Raw genomic sequence first — 21068 nt, 5'->3', positions numbered from 1 at the left:
GGTTTTGATCCTTTAGGGTTTGTTTTCAAGCTTCTCCTCCCAAAGTGTGAGGTCTAGAAAACTTTTTAAAATGAAAGATGAGATTGTCATTTAATCACTTGACTCTGGGAGCTAGGTTTTTAAGAAAAGACCTAATATTGCAAGACTTATGATGCAATCAGAGAGTTGACAATCTTGCTAAATGTCCTGGGTTCATGGCAGTTACGAGAGATAGTGGAGGTTAAGATCTGCCTTATGTTGAGGGTAGCTTTGTATATGCTGGGCCAGACGGTCTGGTGCAATATGGCTGCTATTACTCTCCTTGGAATTGTTGGCAGCCAGCATAATTTAGAGCAGCCTTCAGGTTATTTTAATTTTCACTAGGGGACAAGCCTGGCACACAGCCTGTCCAGCATTGGGATAGTACAAAGGTAAACTCTATAGCTGTTCTAACTGCTCCTCAGTCATAGCTGAGAATCTGGAGCAATCTTTTTATTGGTAAAGTAAAATTATGGATATCTGAATGAGCTAACTAAAAGTTCTCCAGTTAATTACTAGAAAATTATAGAGTGGATTGTATCTAACTGCTGATTCAGTTATATTACTATAAATAATTATTAAATAATATTCAGATTAATTAATCCAAAAGCCCTTCTGCCTTAGAAAAGCAACAATTTTGCTTGAAAATTCTAATACAAAATTCTAATTTTCTTACTTTACTGATCAGTTTTTATTACTTTATATAGTGTCAGCAGTGTGCTAGGCTCTTGATAGACTAGTAAAGACCAAGTCCTTGCCCAAAAGAATTTGCTGTCTAAATGTACAGTGTATAGGCCTAGTTATTCTTTAGTTTTAATGTTCCATGGATCACTTTGTTACAATGCTCCCCCTCATGGAATGCCTCCCCTCCCAATCCACAAAGGCATGATTTTAAACGTTTTATTTTTGTGGATCATCAGTTAAGTCTTTCAGATCAGTGGTGGTCCACAGACCACTGTTTGAAAACTGATGGTGTAAGTCAGTGGTGGGCAACCTGTGGTCCAAACATGGCCCATCAGGGTAATCCGTTGGCAGGCCGTGAGACAGTTTGTTTACATTGACCATCCATAGGCACGACTGCACGCAACTCCCAGGGGCTGTGGTTTGCCGTTCCTGGCCAGATTGCAAGTTGGTGATAGCGTTGTGTTGATAACTTTGCTTTTTATTTTAAATTTAGTTATGTTACAGAGTTAATGCTTCTCAGAGTTGGCAACTAGGGTTTATTGATGTCATGGAAGAAAGTGTTTTCAAGAGTGATATAGAGTCAGGGATGGGGAGCTTCTGTGTTTTGGGGACAACTGAATGAAAAAAGGGATGGTCTCTAGCAATTTTTGGGGCAAATGTGGGAGAGAAGTACTGAATGGAATATACTTTTATGAAATAGTAATCGTTTAAAAGTGTGATTGCACTCCACAACCGTGTATTTCATATCTTTAATAGTGCTTTGATAAAGAGAAAGCAATCTAGGTATCTTTCTGTTTAAAAAGTTTAGCAGTTCTAGTTTAACTCCATGCTTATTATTTTCGGACATTGCCTTCCACTCCCCCCGCCGTTTTTTTATTTGCTATCAAATTTTCATGAGTACTCTGATAATATTAGACAAAAGACATACAAAATGTGTTCCAGTATAGCCTTCTGCTTGCTGGAACATGAATATATGAAATTTCCTCTCCAGATCTCTCAGATGGTGGGGTAGAGGAGGCATTCTAGCAACTCATTAGAGAATGTGGAATGCAGACACTGGCAGACTGGGAGGCCACTTGGAATACCTTAGAGGATTGGGTTCAATGCAGTAGTCACAAACAGTGCAGTAATCACAATAAACTCCGTTATCTTTTAGGGAAAGAAAGGGAAATACCTTTCATCAGTGATCTGGTGACTAGTAGCAGTGCCAGAAGCCAGCTTTTTCCCCTAATGGCAGCAATATCTCCTTTTGCTGGCTTCTAGTCTGCTTTGATTTAGAGAGGGAGGCTGGTGATGGAGGAGGGCTGAGTAGAGGGAATTGATCTTGACTATGTTAGCAAGGTGATAAGTGCTTTTTATATACATGTGTAAGTACTGTATTAAAAAAGAAATATCACAAAGAGTTTGTTCCTGCCAGAATTGGCTATTGTTTCACTGCTGGTGAGTAGTACTTTTTTACATATCTTTTGAGAGGCACATGTTCAGCATTCCTTCACTTGTAGGCACTTAAAATGTTTATCTCTTCATTGTTTATCCCAGCATCCTGACCTGCTAGCATATACACCTCTGCTTCTATGGAATCTTCCTTTGACTCCGTAATACTCGGTTGATATGATGTATTACAGAAATGGTCAATTTTTTTTCTAGTGTTTGCTTAAAAAGCACTAAATGCAGTGACTTCGTGCTAATGTTAATGAAATCATGTAAGGGTAACCATTATGTACTTAATTATCCCATTTAGTGAACTGTAATATTACCATTTTGTTTAAAGAAACCCTGTTCAGAGGACTCCAAATCTGAGCCCTTGAGCTTGTAGCACACAGTATGTGGAAATTCCCATAGCTTTCAATTTTTTTACCTTCTGAAATACTATGGAGCTCCACCACAATACTTCAGTCTCCACTTAAAGTTTTAGTGTAGTTTTCTGTCCGACCACAGGCAGCCACAACCATCTTAGTGAAACTGTGCTGAGGTCCAAAATGCAAGATGAGCAATATTCAGTCTTGGATATGTGAGATTTTCAAGGTGTGTTGTCTCAAGATTCACTAGCGGGTAGGTATGGGATATTTTTCTACCTCAGTGATATCCCCAGTGTATTTCATAGTCTGATCTGAGCTTGGATCGCATTCAGAGGAAGACTTGGATCCAACTGTTTATTTGGACCCTCAACCTCAATGCCATTCTTTTGGGCTCTCATGAATACATGTATCCCCTAACTATGACTGTACTGGACTAGACAAATTGACAGGAGTGGCAAGTGCCTCCCTGGGTGCTTTTTCCATACCAGTCAACTCCAAGTTTTCCGTATCAGCCTCCTTCGAGAGCTACAATCTCGGTTCCACATTGAAGCAGGTATGTTTCCACTGATCCAAGACGCTCAGATCCTATGCCAATGAATCCAGTACCAAGAGTTAGTCCCTACACTGATCCAAGACATCTTATATGCCAAGGAAGATAATGCATCTTCACAAATCCATATTTTGCATCAGGACCAGGAACCTGCAGGCAACTCCTCTCTAGATGAAAATGGTGGCATAGCCTCAGATACCTCACCTCCTGAGGATGCTATTCAATTCAAAGAGTTGGTCAGCAGAAGGTTTCTACTTCAAAATTGCCTTCTGTTTCACTGGAGGAAACTCATCCTCTTTCTGTCATCCTGGGGAATACCTCTACAAAGTTTTTCTGCTTCTTCTGAAGGGTTTCTGTCAACCAAATGCAAAAAAAAGCAGGTAAGCTTTATCAGATTCTGTATGAAGGGTTTTCTTGTTTCCATGTCAATCTTTCCCCTAATTCTCTGTTGGTGGCTGCAGTGACGTAGCGATAAGAATGGAATATTTATATTCTTCTCCCAATGACAGAGATGGGAGGGGGGAAATTATTCTTTTCATCTTCTTTAAACCTGAGGGTAGCTAACTACCTAGCTGTCATGGTGAGGTACCAGTTTCACCTGTGGGACAAGATTTCAATCTTTACCAAGAATCTTCTTGATGAGTGCGGCAGACTGACTTATGCCCTTAAGGAGGGCCAGAATGTTGCTAGGCACGTGCTGTGTGTGTCCTTTGATGTCTCTGGTGCATATTCAAGACAGATAGCTGCAGTGATATACTCCTTCTCTCTTCCTCGCGAAACAAAGCTGAAGATTGAAGACCTTCTATTTGAAGGTTATCGACTTTTTAGTTGTAAAATGGATGAAGTATTAGAGAAAATGAGACACAAGATTAACTGATGGATCTCTGGGTCTCTTGCACCTTTCAAGAGAATAATTCCTGTGCCTGCATTTGATATCTAAAGACAATATTATCCAAATTATTCTTCATCTTTGTATGTTAACAGAGGCAGGCAACGCTATCAGCAGCAACAACAATCCTTTGCTTCTCAGCAGCAATATAAAAGACGACCCTGTAAATCCAAGAAGAGAGAAAAGAATTCATCCTCCACTACTACCTTACCTTCAGTTAATCCTCAGGTGTGACATGAAGTTTGAGAGTAGCAAACCAACCTGGAATTCGGTTCCCCTAATATTTGGAGACTGTTTATGCCATTTTTACAGCGAGTGGCAAAAGGTCACCTTGAACAGATGGGTCTTGGATGGTACAAAAGACAAATATACTTATCCAATACAAAATAGATTATTGTAACCTACATGGAAAGGATTAAGGGTGAGAGCTTAAAGGATAAAGTAATAGGAATTTTGGGGAAAAGTTTAGAAACCATCTTGAGTTGAGGGTATATGATAGAATCCTTCTCTCTTTCTCACCCACCAAAAACCCCCCAAACAAACAAAAAACAGCCCGGGCAGCCATAAGTCTGACAATTCCGAACTTTCAACTGCTTGACTTTGCATCTTAAATATCTTCCTTTTAATGTTACTCTTTACATGTAATTCCTTAGGTTTTTTTTTTTTTTAAAGGAAAGAGGTAAAACAAATAACTTTATGTACAACTGTAACCCCCATGATACATCATCTTGGTTTGAATTTCAGAGTAACAGCCGTGTTAGTCTGTATTCGCAAAAAGAAAAGGAGGACTTGTGGCACCTTAGAGACTAACCAGTTTATTTGAGCATGAGCTTTCGTGAGCTACAGCTCACTTCATCGGATGCATATCTCCTGCTGGTAATAGCTCATCCAAAGTGACCTTTAGCTCACGAAAGCTCATGCTCAAATAAATTGATTAGTCTCTAAGGTGCCACAAGTCCTCCTTTTCTTTTTGGTTTGAATTCTGAACTTTTTAGCACTATGACACTTTCAGCCCACTTTTTCCAAGTGGTAGTACTGCTTGCTATATTTCCACAGCTGGAAATATGCAGAGGGTACCTTGAAGAAGAAAGGGAAGTTACTTACAGTAACTGTTTGACAGAGTTGTCTACTACATGCACACTTTTACATCTTCCAGGATGTAGAAACACCCATAGCTTTCAGCTTTTGCCATTGTCTAAAGTATGTTCTGCATCTGCAAAAAAGAAACCCCCAAAACCTCATTTTTAATTAAAATACAGTAGAGTGAGAGGAGTCCTTTTAGGTCCCATCATCCTTTTCTTGACAATAAACACCTGATGACATTTGTCTCTGATTTTTGTGGTTTTTTTGAGAAGGAGGCAGAGTTCTTCCATGAAATCAATTATCTTACAGAGGTATTGACACTTTTTTGTATCAGTGCTAAATCATCTACTATATTTAAAAGCTTTTAATCTATCATAAATAAAGACTTTTGTTTAATTGCATTTTATTTTTCAGGGAGAAGTTTGGGGTTGTATAAACTCTTCTTTGCCAGGTAAGAACTATTAGAATATTCTCATTTATATTTTGCCTTTGCTGATAAAAGGCTTAATTTAACAACAGATCTGTCTAGTTTCCATATTGTACATGTTTCAAAATAGTTTTGCTTTGATAAGGCTTCCACATAAGCCAGAAATGTTTGTTTTGTTTGTTTCATTTACCCCAAATTGTGGTGCTTTGACTTTGTCAAAATTGGAAAGCAAATACATTTTTTTCTTACCATTTTTTCTCATGTAGAAAATATGTTAAGTGTATAAGTTTTATTACATTGATGTTTACTCAAATATCTCTTATCCGTTTCTTGTATATGTTGAAGAAAAAGGTCAAGGGTTGGGAATTCATCCTTAAAAGTATTGAAAAGCCTTGAGCCAGCACTCCTTTGCCTTTTTAAAAGATTCTAGATGTCCTGTGATTGCCTATTTTCCCCCCCAAATACTGTCCCCTTCTAGACCTTAACTTCCAATTTTTTAATTACAAATTTATACCGCTCTTATTCAGTCTAGAATATGGGGGTGGGATTCATGATGTCGTACTGAGATTCAGTAGTAGCTGTTTCATTAAAGATAGTTTGGCGCTCCAAGTCCCATCTTGTCTCTCCTAAATTATCTAATTTTGCTCTGCCTTGTCACAGAATAATCTCAGTAACCCTCTCCTGTTCCTTTTGGACAAAGAAACTTGGAGTAAAATTAGCATACCATAGCTGAAAAAGTGGAAAAACAGGAGAAAAAAAAAAAGACGGTTAATTGTTCTTCTTACAGGCTGCTCAACCTGCCACCTGCTTTTCTTGTTCTCAGGAATCAAACTGTCCATTCCAGTAGATTTAGAGGGTCTGAGGAATCTTGTAGGTTCTAGTCCTTGTTCTTCCACTAATTTATTATGTAACCTTGCTTATGCTACTTCGGCCCAAATTTTTAGTGGTGTTCAAGCTTAGTGGTGCTCAGCATTGCAATGCCTGTCTCATTTTCAAAAGTGATGAAGATGCTTAGCCTCATTAGTGCCTGTACCACTTTTGAAAATGAGGCTTAAGCTCCTAAATCAGTTAGGTGTTGCAATGCTCAGTGCTGCAATGCCTAAATCCCTTTAAAAATCTGGGCGTTAGTCTGTGTCAGTTTTCCAGTCTGTAAAATGGGGATCTTGTGGGAGTATTTTGTAATTAATGCTTGGGAGGCAGTGTTGTCTAGTGGTTAGAACATAATTAGCTGTCAGGAGATCTGGTTTTAGGCCCAGTACAGCCACTGGCACATTGTAACCCTGGATAAGTAACTTAACTTTTCTGTGCTTCAGTTCATTCCGTCTTTTGACATGAGGATAACAACACTCGCCTTTGCAAAGCACCTTGAAATCTTTGAAAGAAATAGGAATATTTTGTATTTTCTCCAGAGACTGTGGCTAATGTTTCAACTGGGGATAATATCAAATCTCTCTTTCTAGAAAACCAACTTGTGCAGGGTTAACTGCAGATATTAGTCTCCCTGCTTAAGAGGACTTGTTTGAGTTACAGAATAGTTGAGGGGCAGTGGTCTTTTTGAAAGAAAAGAATGCATACTGTTAGAACACAGGTTTGTAAAGAAAATGCTGCTGCTGTTTGGAAACCGGTTCTGAGCAGCTACTCTTCAATTGTTTGCCTTGATTTTTCTGAACTAATGCAAGGTTTCTGGGTTAGAATTCTAGTCCCCTCTTCTCCTGGGAGCAGAGAAATCTTTCTTTTGAGGCCGAACATATCACAGATGGTCTGTGTCACAGTATAATCTTATCAGGGGAGGGAAGTCTTCTTCCTCTAGTATCTAGAACCTGGTGTCTAGATGGAGGACAGTTTGCTACTGTTCTCAAATGACAAACTTTTTGCAGCTGCTTTTAAGGATGCGCAGGTGACACAGTTACCGTAGAGAGTCCATGATGCGATGGTTTGGTTTTTTTCAGTTTTCCCTCTCCATAACAAGGTGATGGACAAAATCATATCCTAGGAGTTTCTTCCTGTGGTCTGAGAGGGAGGGCCTAGGTTACAGATGTGGTATGCAGTCTGTGGTTACTTTCATTTTCCCCATATATCCTTTCCCAATAAGGCTAGGTGGAGAATGTCTTTCAGTCTTATCTTAAAATGCTGGCATTGACAGCCTAATACATGAGGTTAACTCTTAAGTTTCTAAAGTAACTGACATTCCTGCAGTCTGATAGTTGCCATTTCTGTCATTTGTTACGAAATATGGGGGGGAATCTTAAAAGCATGTAATCTGCTGTCTCATTATTTATATTCTTAATTTTCTTCAAGCAAAACTTGACAAAGAAGGTCTGTACCCATCAGTGGTAAATTCTCTGTTCATCTGGTCTTGTCCGGCCTCAGGTTAGTCATAGTGTTTCCGCATCAAGCCTCTGCCTGGTTTGTGGTTCCTTTGCCAGTCTCCCTTTGAACCCATGACTTCCAATACCCTGAGACTGTTAATCTTTAAGATTCTTTTACTACTTGCACTAGTTTCCCAACTGACATTTTAGTGAGTTGGCTACAATAATCTCCTCCCACTCTGCTTTTTTTCATCTTGCATGCTACCCCTTGATTCCATCTTACCCAGAAAATAATTGTATCTAGCCTTTTTTCCCCTGCCCCTTTCATTGACAAGGAGTCCCTCTGATGTACTCCTGACATTAGAGAAACTGTAGGATTTTTCTCTGGATATAAAAAGCACTCTTGTTCTTCTCTCATACAGCCTCCATTTCTGTAGAGGGGTTTTCCTCTGCTCTGCAATTGAATAGTCAGAATCAGATTTCTCAGCTGCAGGATGGGGCTTAGGATTTCCCTTTAGGAAACTGCTTCAACTCAGTTTGCTGCCTGGTAGCAGTAACGGGTTTCTAGACCGCATGCTTTCCTAAATACAGAGCATAAGGAAAAAAATCCCACTGAATGTGATATTTTTGGCTCCGAATTTTTGTGACTCTTCCTCCTTCAGAGAGTCCTAACTCCTTTTGATATTGCAGAAAGTTTTAGCCTATTCTGAGTCCTGTTCTTGCTCCACAGTATGCTGTAGCCTCTTCTTCCCCTGTATCATTATCAGCCCATCAAGATGGTGAAGGAGAAAAGGTGCTTGCTGTGATCATTTGGGAAGGTATAATTAACCAGGTGGCTCCGGCAGCTCTGTGGATCCCAACTCTGTGAGGGCCCTAACTTCCTCCTGCATCAAGAAAAACAATAGGGCCACCCTCTCCATGGGATCTACCACCTGTAACCCCTACCTCAGACTCCACTGGCCTGATCCTGGGGTGTCTATCTTAGCTGCCAATGCTCACCCCCCCACCCCCCCTCTTGGGATTAGTGCTTTTCTTTAGTAGTACCACTCATCTGCAGGAGTGGCTCCTATTAGTCAATACTGCATTTCCAGCTTCCTCTTTTGGCTTTTCCAGCCACACCTCTGCTCTCCTTAAACAGGCCATATTCTCAAGCCAGGCCTGTTGAGGTGGAATTGGGTCATTATTTTCCCAGTTGAACAGCTGACCTTCAGAAGATTGGTGCCTGAACTATCTCTGGGAGTATCTCTCTGAGTACTTCCACTCAGGGCATATTTTTATACCACACCTAAAATGAATAAACAACTTCAGTGAGGAGAGGAATCCCACTAAACCGAAGGCCAAAATACGCCCTCACCAAAGATCAGTTCCAGTGAGAAGCCATAAGGAAGACAAAAAGGAGGACAATTCAAGCCAGGAGCTATGAGTCTCCAGCTCTCCATGGCCCCTCATTCCAGATCAAATCAGTCAAATTTAAGAGTAATGAGGAAGCTGCTAAAGGATCTCAGTTTCTCTTCACAAGGGAGAACTAAAGTACATAGCATAAAAAAGATGGTAAAGGCAAATTCTCCTACTTCCTCATTGGGAGGAGAAAAGGGTGAGCTCTGTTAACAATTCTGAAGAAGAGTAAGGGATCCAGCAAAAGCTCTTTCTCCTGGACTGATTTGAGTTTGAGTACATCAGTGCTGACTACCTTAGATATTAATAAAGAACCTTCTAGGTGCCTCAGAGGAAGGTGAAGGAAAAAGCAAAACAAATAAAATCCACTTTCCTTCTGCTTCCAGGAGAACTTTTTAACTCTCTCCATCTGACTGGAGAACATTGTCAAGTCACAGTGAGAGCAAACAAATATTAGACTCTGAAGGCAGCTAAACAAAATCTATGTAATGTCTAAATCAAAATCTGACTGCATCACAACTCATGGACGACAGGATAGAGTCTGTTTTATGGTGCAACTAAAGGCAGCTTCTATTACTCTGATATCAGTCTGGATAGTCTCCCTTTAAGAAGACTTAACCCATCAGGCCGAAGGTATAAAATTGACTCTTCATAAGATCTCCCTGGCAGCGACCTTGTCCCAGATGCATACTGGGACTCCTTCAGATTTGCAGGTAGGCTGTGGCTTTCAGTACTGTAGCAAGATAATTCTTTCCGGAAGTAGAAGGCAAACATCCAGGCTGAACATTTGGTAGCTTCATCAGAATAAGCTTTTAAGAGAAGCTATGGGCAAAAGCAGTCCTTGCAGCCAAAGGCAATATCAAAGAGACGCTTCCTTCAACTACAAACAGATGAAGAAATATAAGAAATCTTTCAGAAGCAGGCTGTCTTTTTATGGCTTCTTTTCATCTAGATCATGCAGATGTGATTCAAAATTTTTCAAGGGATGCTGAAGTAGAGTTGCAGAGGAAAATCCAGACAACTTCTCTGGACAGCTTTCCACTAGCAACAAGAACATCTGAATCCTCTGCTTATCTGCCTGAGAAGATACAGGTTCTGGGATTAAAAACTCCTGTGTTACAGTTGGTGGTTTTATTTGTTTGTTTGTTTGTTTTTTGAGTGGGGGGAGTTATTTGCTTGTTAGCTCCAATAACCCACTTCCTCTTTGGACTGATGAAGATAGCCAGCAGGGGCTATGCCATACAATTTATCAAATAGCCCTGCAACTTTCCTGCTTCCACATACTGGATTCTAACACAGAACAGCCAAATAATAGAGAGAATTTCTCATCTAACCAACCATTAAAACTATTTAGTTAGCTCCCAGTCTGGGCTGTTGCCAAGAACATAAGAAGAGACACACTGGGTCAGACCAATGGTCAGTCTAGCCCAGTATCCTGTCTTCTAACAGTGGCCAGTGCCAGATGCTTTAGAGGGAATGAATAGAACAGTGTAGTTATCAAGTGATCTATCCCCTGCCATCCAGTCCCAGCTTCTGGCTGTCAGAGTTTTAGGAACACCAAGAGCATGGGGTTGTGTCCCTGACCATCTTGGCTAATAGCCATTCCTCCCTACAGGGATGTTAAATGTAATTACATTATGGTCATGGTCGCTATTACTGATCAGCTCAGATATATTCACCTCTTGGTCCAGGTTCTGTGTTTTACTTAAGACTAAATCAAGAATTGCCTCTCCCGTTGTGGGTTCCAGGACTAACTGCTCCAAGAAGGTGCCAATTGTGTCTAGAAGATTTATCTCTGCATCCTGTCCTGAGGTGACGTGTACCCAGTCAGGAATAGTTAAAATCCCCCATTATTATTATAGTTGTTTGTTTTTGTAGCCTCTAATCTCCTTGAGCATTTCAGTTGCCATCACCATCTTGGTCAGGTGGTCAGTAGTGTATTGCTGTAGTAGTATATTACTATTCTCCTGGGAGAATTCTGTGCCAAAAAATTAAAAATTCTGCAAAATTCTGCATATTTTATTTGTCAAAATAACATAACATAATCATGCCAGTTTCACTTATTTTTATTATTTATTTCAAAATACCTGTCAGCAAGTATGTCTGTAACAATGCAGACCAAAAAAAAAGATTCAGTAATTTTTTTTTTTTTTTAAGAAATAGATTCTTTACTAGGCAAATTAATACAGAACTTTGAGTAATTTAAACTACAATACAGAAACCTATTTCCTGCATCCCTCAGAAGCAGTGCAAAGGCTTGGGGGAGGCAGGAGTAATGGAGAAGCTGAGGGAGAGGGAAGGACCCTGGGAGTGACCCTGGAGGGTTGTTGGGTATGGGTGGGAGGAGTATGGTACAGGGCTTTTTTGGGGTGTGTGTGTATGCGGGGGGGATTGATTGTTAGGGAGTTGGGGAGCCTCCCCAATGCAGACTCTGGCTGTGACCCTTAGCCTCTCTCATTAAGTCAGGCACATATGCCCCTGTCTCTGTTCGTCCCTGCACCCCCACCATCCCTTGTGTGGCCCTGCAGCTCCCCTCCCATTCAACCTCTGGCTCAAAGCTGTCACCTCACTATAACTGAGCCTGTGCCCCAGTCTGTCCTCCCTAACCCTTCTGAACCCCAGTCTGTGACCCTCCAGCAACCCTTTGTGCCCCATGCCTCTTCACCTGGGCCCGCTGTGAGTAATGTGGCCTCTCCCCTTTCCTCGCTGACGTCTGGCTGCCCTCTCTTCTGGTGCCACAGCAGCCCCTGTATATATAATTCCAGCACCTCTCAATAGAATCTACATTCTGTGGAGGAAAAAAAAAATCTACAGTGGACACAGAGGTGTTGAAACAATTTGTATAGTGGGGGTGTTAAAGGCAGAAACCATGTACACCTCTACCCCGATATAACGTGACCCGATATAACATGAGTTTGGATATAATGCGGTAAAGCATTGCTCCGCTTCCCGCTGCTGCCGGTGAGTGCAGTCAGGGGACAGGGAGCAGGGGGATTGGGTAGAGGGTGGAGTCCTGGGGGTGATTACGGATGGGAGGGTCTCAAGAGGGGGTGGTCAGGGGACAAGGAGCAGGGGGGCCAAAGCAAGTTCGATATAACGCGGTTTCACCTATAACGCGGTAAGATTTTTTGGCTCCCGAGGACCATGTTATATCGGGGTAGAGGTGTATTTGGGTTGTTGTTACTAATTCAAGCCAGGGGTTTGTGGTATCACCCCTAGTTCCAGCACCTATGGGGGGACATGAAGTCTGCGCATGCATAGTGGCACAGAATTCCCCCAGGAGGACAAAGCTTACTATTAAATCATGGAATTTCTATCCATAGAGATTCTGTGGTAGAGTTGGATTCATTTAAGATTTTTATTATATTCGAGTTTGTGCTTTCATTCACATAGTGGGTCATGCTGGTGGGGGAGTGGCACTGAGTTATTCCTATATATTTTGTACGCTGATATTACCATGTCCCAGTGATTATTATTGTTTCACCAAGTTTCTGTGATGCCTGTTGTATCAGTATCATTATTTAATTCCAGGCATTCAAGTTCATCCATCTTAGTATTTAGACTTATAGCATTTGTATACAAGCACTTATAAAATTTGTCAATATTGAGTTGTGTGCCTTCATGTGATGTAATTGAATAGGACACTTTTTTTTGTTTGACTGTTTCTCAACTTGATTGAATTCTGTCCTCGCCTCTTTACTAAGGTAGAGAGTATTCTTTTAATAAATTGTCTCCTGAGGGATGTCTCTAGCTGAACCGTGTACTTCTCTGCACCTGTCAACTTTCCCCCAGCCCTTCTTTTAAAAACTCCTCTACAACCTTTTTTATTTTACATGTCAACAATCTGGTTCCATTTTGGTTTAGATGAAGCCCATTCTTCCTGAACAGCAGTGGTCACCAACGGGTCAATCACGATCGACTGGTCGATCCTGGAGACTCTCCCAGTCGATCGTGATCTCCACCGCTAAAAGTCTGGTGGTGTAGCGGGGTTGCTGCTGACGCAGACTTCCTGTCTGCCCCAGCCCTACGCCACTCCCAGAAGTGGCCAGCACACCCCCGCAGCCCTGCTCAGCGTGCTCCTTCTTCCTGTAAGCACCATCCCTGCAGCTCCCATTGGCTAGGAACAGGAAACTGTGCCCAATGGGAGCTGCGGGGCCGGTGCATGCAGAGAGGGGCAGTGCGTGGAGTCATGTGCCACCCCCGCAAGAGGTGAGCGGCATGAGGTTGGGACAGGCAGGGCGCCTGCCTTAGCCCCGCTGTGCCACCGATTTGAGAGCCGCCTGAGGTAAGTGTCGCTCGGCGGGAGCCTGCACCCCAGCCCTGAACCCCCTCCCAGAGTCAACATCCCATGCCCCCTCCTGTACCCCATACCCCCTCCTGCACCCCAACACCCTGCCACAGCCCAGAGCCCCCTCCTGCACCCAAACTCCCTCCTAGAGCTTACACCTTTCACCCCCTCCTGCATCCCAACCCCCTGGCCCAGGCTCAGCCTAGAGCCCCCTCCCACACTCCAAACCCCTCAGCCCCAGCCCAGAGCCCTCACCCCCTCCTGAACCCCAACTCCCTGCCCCAGCCCGGTGAAAGTGAGTGAGGGTGGGGGAGAGCGGGCGATGGAGAGAGGGGAGGATGGAGTGAGTGGGGTGGGGCTTCGGGGAAGAGGCGGGGTAGATCCTGGGTTGCACTTAAATTTAGAAGGTGATCTTGTGCGTACAGGATCTTACCAAAAGGTTCCTCAGTTCCTAATAAACGTAAATCCCTTTTCCCAACACCATTGTTCCATCCATTCATTAAGACCCTGCACCCATGCTTGTCTAAATGGCCCTACACATGGAACTGGAAGCATTTCAAAGAATGCTACGATGGAGGTCCTGGACCTTAATCTCTTACCTATCAGCTCTAATTTGGCCTCCACGACCTCTCTCCTACCTTTCTCTATGTAATTGGTTCCTACATCTACCACGACCACCCCCCCCCCCCAGCACTGTACAAAAGGCTGTCTATATGTCTTTTGAGGCTCACAACCTTTGCACCCAGAAAGCAATTCACCATGTGGTTCTCCCAGTCATCACTAACCCAACTATCTATATTTCTAATCAAATCCCCCATTACTATTACCTGTCCCTTCCTAGTAACTGGGGTCCCTTCCCCTGGAGGGGTAGCGACAGTGTGAGATGATACCATGATGTCATCTGGAAGGATCGTTTCCCTCTGCTCCAGCTTTATGTTCTCCTTCCCTGAGACTTTCATTCTCACCAACAGCACAAAGGTGGTCAGACTGGGAGTGGAACTGCTCCACTGTGTCCCTGGAAGTCTGTCTCCCTTAGCTCCTCCAGTTCAGTCTCAAGGGCCCGTATTCAGTCTCTGAGGGCCATGAGATATTTGCACCAAATAAACGCACATGCCACCTGCCTGCAAGGCAGGTTATCGTACATGCTGCATTCAGTACACTAAACTGGATAGTCCCCAGTTTGTTGCTGGAATGCTGGCTGCATTATTTTTACTCTTCTTTGTTTTTTTGGGGGGCGGGGTGATTGGCCTAAAATTTTAGCGTATGTTTGTTAGGTGTTTCTGCCTCTCACACACCCTCTCTAAACTCCTCTGTTTGCTGCTCCTGTTCGCTGGCTCCTCTGATTAACAGTCGGCTCCTATACAAACTCTTTATATATTTTCAAAAGCACCTAAGTCCCATTGACTCTCATCTACATGCTCAATGTTTCTGGGAGCATTCTGCATGACCAATTTTCATGAAATCCCTAGGGAAGCCCCTTGAGATTAAAAACCTGGATCTGTTACTTCAGGTAACAGTTACTTCACTGCCACTTGAATCGCTATCTTCATTATCAATGTTTTATCTATCAGAGTAGCCTTTTTAATCGCCATCACTTGTCCAGATGGATTGTCTGAACTAGTTTCATTGTATGTGTAATCATAATACAGTAATTCCCCCCACTGATAAAAATGGTCCTTTGGCCTTTAGGAAGGTAACTAAAAAGTACACATGCAAACCAAGATAAAATCAGGTATTTAAATGAAGGTTTTCTACTGGCACATTTAAATCATGATTAAAATCAGTTACTGAAATTGCTTTGACTTAAATCAATCCACTCTGCTTTTTAACTGCCTTTTAATGTGATATAGCAGCTAGAAACAAGAAAGAGAACCAGCACCATGTAACTAGTCAGCTGTCCGTGGACCACTGGTCCAGAGACCATAGTTTAGGAACCATTTATGTAATGTGTGTTCTTTTATACTACCCTAATCTCTACTATTTGAGCACCTCACAAAAAATATTAGAAGTACATGCTCCAAACTGCTGTGAACAGAAGTTACAACTCCATTAATGTGTGTTCAGATTGCCTTAGTCACAAAATCAGTTTGTGTGCTGTTGTAAGCATAACTCAATACAATTTTATTTAGATGTGGCAGCAGATCTAGCACAGGATCACCTGATTGTTTTGAGATACCCCTGAGAGAGGACCACATGCAATTAAACTTACACCATAACAAGGCTCTTGTGGCATCTTTAACTTGGCATGTATCCGTAGCTGCTTTGTGTGTTCTACCTTGAACTTTAATATAGGATTACTTCATTGTTTTACCATAATGTGATCTAAGTGGCTCTACACCTGAAACACTCAAACTCCTTCCACTGCAAAATTTAGTTGCCTAATTACTCAGTTTTCCATGCCAGTGTAGGCTACCCCTGCTGTTGTAAAAGTGGATTGGTCTTAGTGTGGTCTGTGTGGCATAGCCAGTTCATTGCAACAGAGATTTCAGCCCCCTGGAAGTTTTGTTCTGATTGATCAGTAGTAAGGCTACGTTTTAGTCATGGGTGCTTTTAGTAAAACTCATGGACAGGTCACTGGCAGTAAACAAAAATTCACGGCCCATGACCTGTCCATGACTTTTACTATATACTCCTGACTAAAACTTGGGGGGAATCGGGGGATGACCTGGGGGACACCATGGGTGCTGGAGAGGTGGCCCAGGAGGTGCTGCGGATGCTCGGAAGGGGGGGCGGCCTGAGGGGGCACCACAGGTGCTCCAGGGGAGGAGGGGGGGGGTTGACGGGGATGGGGTAGGCGCCCTACCTGGCTCCTGGGAAACAGCGACCTCCAGCTCCTAGCTCTATGTGCTGCCTCCGCTCCGCACCAAGCCCCAGTTCTGTAGCTCCCATTGGCTGGGAACCGCTGTGCCCCAGCCCTGAGTGCCCCCCCCCCCAACTCCTACTGCTGAGGGTGCAGGGGCTGAGATTGCCCCAGCAGTGGCCAGTGCGCCTGGCTTGGGGGCTACCTGAGCTGCTCAGACAGCCCCCGTGCCAGGCACACTGGTTGCTACAGAAGTCACGAAGGTCACAGAAAGTCACAGAATTCATGACCTCTGTGACAAACACGTAGCTTTAATCAGTAGCCATTCATTTTGTCTCACTGTTTAAATCTTACAGATTTCTTTTCTTTATCTCACTTTTTTCAATTGATATTTTTTAATGAAGTTTTCAGTGAAACTGTCAGTATCACGGATTTATTCTTAAGATGACTGTTTCCATAGCTCCACATTCCTGAAGATTGTTCATGCAAAAGTTCCGCAGAAACAACTGCTATATAATATTAAATACTAAAATAGCATGTAGCAGGCAGCTAACCCTGTGATTAACTGTGGATGGGTGTTTACCCCGTGTGACTTTCCCATGAACTGGTTGTCTGTCTAAATGAGAATCCATTTTATTTACTCTTACAGTTTTGAATTATGGCACACAATGTATGTCATACTTCCTTCATAAAATAATTGGTCTATATTGATGAAATGTGTCTCTTTAATAGCTCTAGATATTCAGTACAGACTATTAGAGTGTGGCGGGGGCTTCCATGCAGATGGATCTTAAAGCAATCAACATCCCTACACATGTTGTGTGAAATGGCGAGTGAGGGAACTAAGAGAGGGAGAAAATGAAAAGGCAGCTGAGGGAATGGAGAGAAAAAGCAACACTTTAAAAACTGTTAATCTCTCCCCAGAATGCCAAACTGCCTTATCTGTCATAGTTTGTGGACCTCCAGCCATTTTAAAATCTGTTGTAAATTGAAATGGCAGCCAAGACTATAGGAATGGAAGAAGATTACCAAGGAATCTTTTAAAAGATATATGTGCATATTAGGGCTTTTTATTAGTCTATTGTTTTCTCTTCTACCTCTACTAGCAACTTGTTTCCTAGAGGAAGGCTATAATGCATGAATATCCTGAAACTTGTTTTAATTTTTTTCTAAGAAATTCATGATAGCAGATTTTAGGACTCTGCATCAGGATCCGGGGCTCATATGATCTGTACCGCTACAGCTCCACCATCTCCCCTCCACCCAAAAAGTAGCTGCAGCCGAGGCAGTCCTTTGCTATAGTGTTTGGCTTTGTTGGACAAAACCATGAATGATAAACTGCATGGGGAGAGAGGGGAAGAGATAAATTGTGTAAATTAGAAAAGAGAATTGTTGTATTAAGATATTTTGTGGGGAACAGTGAGAGAAGAAAGAGACAGGAAAAAATGGGGTTGGGGAGAAATATACAGAATATGGTGTGGGAAGAGCAGTTATATAAGGGGTATGTGGTGGGGCAAAAAGAAAATATGAGACTGTTACTGAACATAATTCAGGAAGAGATGCATCAAAATCTATTGTGGAAAAGGAGAGAGAGAGAGAGAGGAGTGAAGCCAGGAAGGGACTGAAGGTTTAACAAAGGCAAGAGAAATGTAATAGGTTACATTCCTTTTAATTTAAATAATTGATTGAAAATATACTATTAAATAAAGTCTACAATAAACTGCACACATCTGATTTCGATAACATATAGGAGACATGGCCTTAAAAGAAGAGGAATGTTTATTTTTTAGTTATTTTCCCTCTTAGCTCCTTTGGCTTAGTCCTATAGTTAGTTGGGTATTTTTGTCATAGCCGCCTGTATTACTATAATATTTGCTGTCATTTTATTTTAAAGGTGTTTTGAAAAAGTCTGATGGTTGGGTTGGCTTAGGTTGCTGTGAACTAGCTATTGTTGTGGAATGTCGACAAGCATGTAAACAGGTGAGGTTTTCTAATTTTCTTCCGTGATCAGTATTAAACATAATAGAACACTGCAGTTTGTGAACAGTAATATGGCAAGTTAAATTCATTTATTACATCTACACCTTTACACTTCATTTAATTTTGGGGACAATATTCTGCAATTACTTTTAGAACTATGAAATAGGTCAAGAAATCATTTTCTGTGTACACCTATGATGTATACCATCGTGTTCTTGGTTAACTGAAGCTCTGCCTTTTTTTAAAGCCTAAATTGAACCACAACAAATCTTTTGAGGTATTTTTTGGGGAGGGGGAGGGAGGAGGAAGTGCTGAGGGGGACCTAAACCAGTTTTAGTTCTCTTCTTGGAAATTAACAGGCCAAAATTTAGACTTATAGCTCTTCAGTCTAAAAGTGTTCAGGATAACAATAGGGTGACCTTTGGAGGAGAAAGGGAATGCAGGAAGAAGAAAACCTAAATATTAGTAAAACAAGTAAAATAAATTAGGAAAGAAAACATTTATATGATCTTGAATCTTTCCAAGTATCTTTTCCTTTTAATTATGTTGGAAGAGTTATACTGGATCTGTGGCTGAGGACTTCCAGAGCTGGAATAGGGACTATTAGCAGACCCCGGGGAGAGCATTTCCAGAGAAGTAGTTACCTTGCAGGAGTATGGGTAGTGAGGCATGACGAGGGGTCATGGTTGTGGGGGCAGAGAATGGAGTCTGGTAGGGAACACGTAGGAGGTTTACTAGCTAAGGCAATGGTAAAGTGTAGCTTGTATCTTTTGTTCTGATGCCCTTCAGGAACCCTCAAGCCACTGGAGCTAAATTGGCTTAAGATGGTGCAAATGTGGTTGCAGAGCAAAACTTAGATGGGTAAAGCCATATGTAGTGTGGATGCATGGTATCATTTGTTCTTAAAGCGATTCAGCATAACTGACTGAAGCACAGATCATTATAGTGTAAACAAGTTCTTCATGATACTGAAAGAGCCTTCTTAGCTTATGGTGCTTAATTAATATGATGTTTATATTACATGATTCTGGAAGCTCCGTGGTAACTTTCCCCACATCCTCCCTAAATAATGTGCTATCTCTATGGGGAGCTGAAACCAGCTTAAACAGCAAAAGTCTGTGTGACTGCTGGAAACTCTGTATGACAAAGGAATGCAGCATTTTACTTGAGGTCACCAAGCCTCCCAGATCTTCGTGCTTCTGCTCAAGTTTATCCACAATAGCCTTGGATGGTCAAAAGTCAGCTGTGCAGTCAGTTTGAGACAATTCTTTCATCTTGTGAACTTTGGGCAAGACTACAATATATCAAATACTTTTACAGTTAGAGAACAAAACCAGCTTATATAATGCTTCAAAGCATTAAATATGGTATGTGTCTACTCTAGGGATTGAAAAGAGTAAGAATGCATTGTAAGAACTCATTAACATATTAAGGAATATAAAACCAGGGACTACATAACTCTTGTTCAGATGTAGTTAAAGCAAGCACAGATTTGGGCTTTAGGATAAATGATCTTTTGAGGTCCATTGTCCTATAGAGAGGGCAGTCAATGAATATAGGTGGTCCAATGCTCCTGATTAACTGTCCTTTCTATTTCAGGTCTGGTCTCACTCCTACCCTGACACTTTTTCCTTAGATTAAACCCTCTTTATGGTTGCTGGCGTTTAGGTAACTTAGTAAAGAAACTCTACTTTGAGTCAGTAACAAACTATATTACCCTGAATGGTGCTTAGAGACGTCTATAATCTTCTTTTGGGTGCATCTCAGAACTAACTCCCTGACCAGGTGTAGTCATGGAAGATCCAATTACATTTTTAAAAAATAATTGTATTAGACTGGTACTGTGACAAAATTTCAACTGAGGTAACTTATTTCTGCCTCCTTTAAGTAAATTAACTTTACAGAAAGATTAAATTGATTGATGTAACCATTTTTTACCCCAAATATCCAATTTTCTTTTTCAAGTAGTGTCCCTATGGGCGTTTCACTTCAGGTGCGCATGTACCTCTGAAATGCTTCATAGGAGATTTCTAGCTAGGAGTGCTCATTAGGCCCACGAATGCGCCCTATGCCTTCTTGTGGCAGACACCAAGGCTATATAGGATGCGTGGGCAAACCACCCTCAGTGCCTTCTCTACTGCCTTGGCCCGGGAAAACTGGCATGATCCAACCTAGAGCGTACTCTGCCTTCCTATTCACTTTTTTTCTATTAAAGTTAGTTAGTTTAGAGGAGTTGTTAGTGTTTGTACAGTTAATTAGTTTTAGGTGAGAGGACTGTTTTTTTTTTGTTGGGGGTTTTTTTTTTTTTTTTTACTCTCTCCCCCCCCCCCCCCCCCCCGGGAGACTGTCTTCTCTTGGTGGGATACCTGATTTGCCAGACTTCAAATATTCCCTCTCCTGCTGGGAGGCTACACTGGTGAGTGACAGACACCTGAAGTGTGTCTGTTGCCTGGGGAGTCCCATATCTCCCAGAAGTGCTCCTTTTGTTTAGCCCTTAAGTCCAGGGCTAGGAAGAACAGGGACATAAAGCTCAGATTGTTGGTGATGGAACATTCCCTGCAACCTCTCAGCCAGGTTCATAGATAGATAGATTCATAGATATTTAGGTCAGAAGGGACCGTTATGATCATCTAGTCTGACCTCCTGCACAACGCAGGCCACAGAATTTCACCCACCACTCCTACAAAAAAACCTCACACCTATATCTGTGCTATTGAAGTCCTCAAATCGTAGTTTAAAGACTTCAAGGAGCAGAGAATCTTCCAGCAAGTAACCCGTGCCCCATGCTACAGAGGAAGGCGAAAAACCTCCAGGGCCTTCCAATCTGCCCTGGAGGAAAATTCCTT

The 21068-nt window shown here is 42.0% G+C and overlaps 1 protein-coding gene across 3 annotated transcripts in view; it reads left to right on the top strand.

Annotated features, from left to right (window-relative positions):
* Nucleotides 1-21068, top strand: part of RECK (reversion inducing cysteine rich protein with kazal motifs) — a 141533-nt gene that overhangs the window by 20531 nt on the left and 99934 nt on the right. For 2 of the 3 annotated variants that reach the window (XM_074945137.1, XM_074945138.1), the window contains one exon: nt 5438-5474. Coding sequence is in view for 1 of the 3 variants with exons in the window: in XM_074945139.1 (XP_074801240.1) it covers nt 5438-5474; nt 18137-18222 (123 nt within the window). In the remaining 2 variants the exon portion in view is untranslated. Of the gene's footprint in view, nt 1-5437; nt 5475-18136; nt 18223-21068 lie in introns of those variants that run through there. The other variant, XM_074945139.1, reaches the window with a different exon arrangement.

Source organism: Natator depressus, chromosome 2 (genome assembly GCF_965152275.1).
Source record: "Natator depressus isolate rNatDep1 chromosome 2, rNatDep2.hap1, whole genome shotgun sequence".
Classification (NCBI taxonomy): Eukaryota; Metazoa; Chordata; order Testudines; family Cheloniidae; genus Natator; species Natator depressus.
Note: the sequence above shows the minus strand (reverse complement) of the source record. Positions and strands in the feature narration are given on the sequence as shown.